Raw genomic sequence first — 6,704 nt, 5'->3', positions numbered from 1 at the left:
CATATATCATATATCATATATCATATATCATATATCATATATCATATATCATATATCATATATCATATATCATATATCATATATCATATATCATATATCATATATCATATATCATATATCATATATCATATATCATATATATATCATATATCATATATCATATATCATATATCATATATCATATATCATATATCATATATCATATATCATATATCATATATCATATATCATATATCATATATCATATATCATATATCATATAGTTACACACATTGGTCCAATCCAGCTGGTTCCCGCTTGTACTGCATGATACCCAAAGAGGCACTTTTGATTTTAGCTTTTAAACTGGGAGACCATTTTGCATCTAAACAAACAGACGGACAGACGGAGAAGTGGACATGGCTGCTTCGACTCGACTATTGATTCTGATCAAGAATATATATACGTTATGGGGTCGGATATGTCTCCTTCTATGCATTACACATTTCATGACAAAATTATAATATCCTCTGCAAAACATAGATTTAAACAACGAGCACGACTATTTCAGAAAACTAAACAAATTTAGATACGAGCTATAACCACAAATCGAAGTACACGCCATAGAAAATCGAATAATACCTTATGTGAAATATGTTGATTTGTACACTCACGCCTCTGGGATAAGAAATTATTGGGAGGTTGAGACTTGCCGTTAGAGTACAGAAAAGTACATATGAATATTCAAAATTGGCGGATATGTATACGTGTGCATGCCTGTGTAATATTCCACCGCTGCAAGCTTAGAAGAGTAGCCAAAATCAATATTGCGATAAAAATATGTTATGACTCAAAGATTGTGCTTGGCCGGACTACGAAAAAAATTGTTCTAGCCATACAAAAATGGTTCCAATTAAATTTTACAACTTCAAGCATGCTATGCGGCATGAACACGATATATATTCATTTAAAATAAACTGATTGCATTCGATTCCACCATTCCTAGTTGTTATAGATGCATTTCAATATGTGGATTTGATTAGAAGACATTTAAAAAAATACGTGGTAAATTTATGGATTATCCAAAGTTGGTAAAAAAGTTAAATCATACACATGACATTCAATACCGTAATCAATTTTCTTCAGTTTTACTTTTATAATAAAAGGTAATATAATATTTCCAACAATACCTAATTTTTTTTAAGTAATTAATTTACTAGATTATTTTGGATATGTGTAATAGTTATTTCGGCATGGAATATGGGCTCGATTTTCCTTCTCACGGTGACAAGATTTCATACAGATTCGACAAGTATAGGAGTAACGACTACGTATATTCATTGGTCTAACACTTTTCCCACAACCAGTATATGTCTTATAAAAAATAAGATAACCAATGATTTTATAGAAGCTTTAAAGAAACGCACCACTAAGAACAAACCTCTTGCAAGTACTTATATAAAAACTATATTTGACTACCTGTTTGTAAGCTCCGAAAACAGTAATATTAAAGAAGTATATTGTAAAGGCTATAATTCCACATGTGGTGTTAATATTTTGGAAATGCGAAGAGAGGTATGTACTTTCGATTATATACAGACATTAGTACAATGAAATAAGTAGTCTCGCCTTTATCGAATGTTTTAATATGTTTTTTTTACCCTGAACCCATTGAAAATGGGTAAAAACTGTATATTGTATTTGTGCAAAATGCAAATGTATGTCAAAGGCAGAAGAAGGCATCTCCGACCCCAAAAAGTATAGATATTCTTGATCAGCATCAATAGTCCAGTCGATATAGCCATGTCCGTTTATCTGTCCGTCCGTCCGTCCGTCCGTCCGTCCGTATATATAAACGCAAGGATCTCAGAACCTATAAGAGCTAGAGACTTGAAATTTTAGATGTAGGTGCTCCTAATGCCTGCGCAGATCGAGTTTGTTTCCGATAATCTATAACTTACTCCGTTTCCAAGCAATCGATAAAAATCGATATCTTATTTTTTGGGCAATTTTGGTAAATAGTAAGAGCTAGAGTCACCAAACTTGACATATAGCTTATAAAATAGAATATATATATGCATTTGATGTTGGGAGAAGAGGGTTCAGGGTATCCTCTAGTCGGGAGCACCCGACTAGAACCTCTCACTTATTAAAATTATGATAAATCATAACCACTTAATTATTGGTGTGGCTGCTAAGTAGAGGCATAGCAAGTGGTACGGTCTATCGCGAGATCGAGCCCTACCGGGAAAGTATTTTTTATACCCTGAACCCATTAAAAATGGGTATAAGGGTATATTGTATTTGTGCTAAATCCAAATGCATGTAACAGGCCGTAACCCTGAACCCATTAAAAATGGGTATAAGGGTATATTGTATTTGTGCTAAATCCAAATGCATGTAACAGGCCGAAGGAAGCATCTCCGACCCCATAAAGTATATATTCTTGATCAGCATCAATAGCCGAGTCGATCTAGCCATGTCCGTCCGTCTGTCCGCCCGTCCGTCCGTCCGTATATATGAACCCATTTTAGATGTAGGTGCTCCTAGTGCCTGCGCAGATCGAGTTTGTTTCCGATAATCGATAACTTACTCCGTTTACAAGCAATCGCTAAAAATTGTTATCGATATCCTGCTTTTTTTTGGGCAATTTTGGTAAATAATAAGAGCTAGAGTCACCAAACTTGACGTATAGCTTCTGAAATAGAATATATATATGCATTAGATGTTGGCAAATGAGGGTTCAATATCCCCTAGTCGGGAGCTCCCGACTAGAACATCTTCCTTGTTTTATACCCTTGCAGAGGGTATTATAATTTTTTCGTGAAGTGTGTAACGCATAGAAGGAGACATCTCCGACCCCATAAAGTATATATATTCTTGATCAGCATCAACAGCCGAGTCGATATAGCCATGTCTGTCTGTCCGTCTGACCATCTGGCCGTCTGTCTGTTTCTATGCGATCTAGTACCTCAGTTTTAAAGCTATCTTAATGAAACTTTGCAGAAGTCCCTTTTCTGTTGCACGCGGCACATATGTCAAAACCAGCTGGATCGGACAACTATATCATACAGCTGCCATAGGAATGATCGGTCGAAAATTAAGTTTTTGTATGAAAAAACATTTTGTTTATCAAGATATCTTGACCAAGCTCGGCAATAACTATTTTCCCTGTGCTTCTTGGATACGGGCAAAGCACTATAAGCATTATAAAAAGGTTGAGTCTGCAAGGGCATTAGATCTTCGGCGTGCCGAAGATTGCCTTTCTTTCTCGTTCTTATATAATTTGTATTAAGCCATGAACCAATTAGGGTTTTTCTGGGTTTAATCCTAGAACTAGTTTTTAAAAATAACTATTTCTGGACAAATGTGGATCATTAATATTGTTCCCAGAAGACACAACTTCTTTTTAGAAGAAACTGTATTGTAACATTTTCAATTATAATTAAAAAGGTCAATGTATCTTTTGAGGAGGCGTGTTGGAATAATGAGTTTTGAAATACACACAAACACATTCATACAAAAGGTACAATGACCAAGTAGGCTTTTGTTATTTTCAGTTTTGATTCTGAAATGCTTTTATAGCTTAGCCTCACTCTGCTCTGAACCTTAGAGAGTAAAACAAGTTTACGTGCCCAGAAAAGTAAATTAATAAATATTGAGATCAACTAAACCAAACAAAGTATATTATTTAATTTAATTTAACACATTTCAATAGAAGCATTTTGGGGGATGGTGTAGGAGGGCAAATTACCTGCTAGCTTTGGAAGAACATAAGCCGAGGTTTCAATATGAACCCGGGGCGTTATCGAAGAGCCGATATTAAAACAAGTAAGAGGTTCTAGTCGGGAGCTCCCGACTAGGGGATACCCTGAACCCTCTTCTTCCAACATCAAATATATATATATATATATATTCAATTTTAGTAGCTTTATGTCAAGTTTGGTGACTCTAGCCCTTATTATTTACCAAAATTGATCAGAATATATATACTTTATGGGGTCGGAGATACTTCATTCTGCCTGTTACATACATTTGGATTTTGCACAAATACAATATACCCCTATACCCATTTTTAACGGGTTCAGGGTATAAAAAGACGTATGCTTATTGTTTGGTAATTGTTAAGCTCAAGAAGCAGCACGTTTATTCTAAACGCCGCTCAGTGGAAACTTCTTAACTTATAATTATTTTTTATAAATTTTTATAAGAATAAAGAAGAATAATGCATGTGATTGTATTTCATTAATTAAACGCATTTCGATGGCAAAGTGGAAACATACAAAAATATAAAAGTGGCTCAAAATCTCAGATCTTGATATTTTACAACCCTGATGTTGTTTACTTTTTGCACTTGCCAATTAATTGAAAAAAATGAATATTGTCACCAATTGACCGCGCAAGAATACTCCCGGACACATATCCCTCCGTAGCGCATAGGTGACCTATGGCGCATTTATTTAAATAAATGCCAATATTCCAACGCTTGGCCCACATTTCAAATTTGTGAAGATATTGCTGCAGGACATCGGTAGCTTCGTAGACACATTCATTTCTTGATAAGATGGCTGTGTCATCTGCAAAGGTGGCGATGGTAAGGTCGTGTGGATCCGCGCTTTCAATTGTAGAGCCAGTGGGCATGTCGTAGGTAAAGAGGGTGTAGAGCGTGGGCCCTAGCACACTCCCTTGAGGAACGCCAGCCCCGATGGCCTTCATTTTGGACTCAACTCCATCGAGTACTAACGAAAATGACCGGTTTGTCAAATAACTTTGCTCAATCAAATATAGTTGAGGTGGCAACAAGGGCTTGATTTTGCAGAGAAGTCCATCATGCCAGACTCTGTCGAAGGCTTGTTTTATATCTAAGTACGCTGCCACTACTTACTCTTTGGCTTCGAAACCCTCGAGGATAAAATTCACCACCCTATTTAGCTGTTCCGGTGTGCCATGAGATTATCAGAACCCGAACTGAAAGGGGGGAATTTTTTCTTTAATTTTAGCCATAGACATCAGTCTCGTAAGCAGACAACGTTCGAAGAGTTTACCAATCGTGGGCAACAAACTAATAGGCCTGTATGACTCTAGGGGCGAGGGGCTTTTTCGAGCCTTATGGATCATGCATATCCTCGCCTTTTTCCATTGGCTTGGAACATGCCCCACTCTCAATACCGCATTAATGATTAACACAAAAATAGGACTACTCTGACCGGCAATGCTTTAAGTTCTATGTTGTCGATCCCATCTTCGCCAGGAGCTTTTTTTGTCTTAAGTGCTGCTATGTGGTCTGATACTTCGTTGGCAGAGATAGGAGCAACTGGGAGGCTGAGCTGGCCTGGGCTTTCCAGTGTGAGTTGAACCCTCCCGTTCATGCTTGCCGAGCTTGTATTAAAAGGCTTGAAGCGATCCTCCAAGTCTGCGGCGAATGCATCAGCCCGTCCCTTTGGGGATCTGGCCCAAGATTCATCAGGCGTTTGTACCTTCTCGTCAGTCTCCATAGGGAGTGTCTTGAAGATTCATCTGGAGAAACATTTTCCAAAAAACGGTCGGTTTCCCTTTGTCTAATCAGCTGAAGCAGCTTTTTTACGGTTCGACACTCTGCGATAGATCCTGTCCACAATTGGATCTCCGGTTCCACTGTACTGCCTTCTAATCCTTCTCTTAATCAGCAGAAGTGTATAGATTGCTGGCGGAAGTCTTACTTGTGGTCGTGAGCTTTCAGATCGGCGTACTGGCGCAGAAATGAGGGCTGCCGAGTGAACCTTGTTCAGGAATAGCGCATATACATCTTTGATGTCTTCTTCTGCAAGTATTTCCAAGTTTAGGTCTAGAGTTTCCTCTAGATCTCGTCGAAAAGCAGCAATGTTGGCTCCAGGAGGCAGCAGGCGACCTTTAATTGTTTTGCCCTTTGGAAAACAGTTGTAACCATCTACTAGTGGGATATAATCAGAGGATAGCTGAAACTCAGGCCTTATACTTAAGCCATCTGGTTAATGTCCGTTATAAATAAAGAAGTCAATGGCACTCGGCGTGTAACTTTGGGCAAACGGGAAATGAGTGGCTTGTCCAGTCGCTAGTATTTCAGATGATAAGTTTTGCACCGCGTCCAATAAGCAGGTGCCTAAAGCAACCCCAGCATCTGTTTTTGGCGTTCAAATCGCCTCCCATAAGGAACATTTTTCCTAGTCCACTGAAAAGTTGTTGGAACTCCATTGCTGACCACGACAGTTGCGGCGGGAGATATGCCGAAGCAATGGTTGATTCACTCCTGCTAGTTGCAATCTGGATGCTAGCCATTTGTAATTTCTCCATCCTTACCGGTTCAACTTGGGAATATTCAATCTCCTGCTTAATAAGCACAGCCGCCCTCCTCTTGCTCTGTTGCTAGGATGATCAGCTTTGAATTTTGTAGCCTGGAATAAAGATGGATACACCGGCATGTAGCTAGGTCTCTGTAATTAGCATCACATCAATATTATGTTCAGTTAGGAAGTGCTTAAGCTCCTCCACATGCCCAGAGATACCACGGGCATTCCACAATCCGAGGCTTAGTGAACTCTGCATCATTTTTTGGCGTTCAATAGACTGAGAAGGACACTGTGTCCATATCGCATAAACTCCTCTTTAATGCTATCTTCAGGGGTGGTGCTAGCCAAATTGCGGACGATAAGCCAGAAGGCCTTGTCTTCCTTGAGTTGGTATGTAAAGTGTGTGCATTATTTTCTTTG

General features: G+C 38.4%; 1 protein-coding gene across 1 annotated transcript in view; it reads left to right on the top strand.

Annotated features, from left to right (window-relative positions):
- The first annotated feature begins 1,065 nt into the window (after window positions 1–1,065).
- LOC115768947 overlaps window positions 1,066–6,704 on the top strand; it is a 67,950-nt gene continuing 62,311 nt past the window's right edge. Inside the window, exons 1-2 of the mRNA XM_030713666.1 lie at window positions 1,066–1,145; window positions 1,200–1,554. Of these exons, the coding sequence (XP_030569526.1) occupies window positions 1,093–1,145; window positions 1,200–1,554 (408 nt within the window). The 5' untranslated portion in view covers window positions 1,066–1,092. The remainder of the gene's footprint in view (window positions 1,146–1,199; window positions 1,555–6,704) is intronic.

Source organism: Drosophila novamexicana, unplaced genomic scaffold (assembly GCF_003285875.2).
Source record: "Drosophila novamexicana strain 15010-1031.04,08,12 unplaced genomic scaffold, DnovRS2.1 tig00002118-arrow-arrow-pilon, whole genome shotgun sequence".
In the NCBI taxonomy this organism is placed as follows: Eukaryota; Metazoa; Arthropoda; class Insecta; order Diptera; family Drosophilidae; genus Drosophila; species Drosophila novamexicana.
This window is presented reverse-complemented; position numbering and strand designations above follow the sequence as displayed.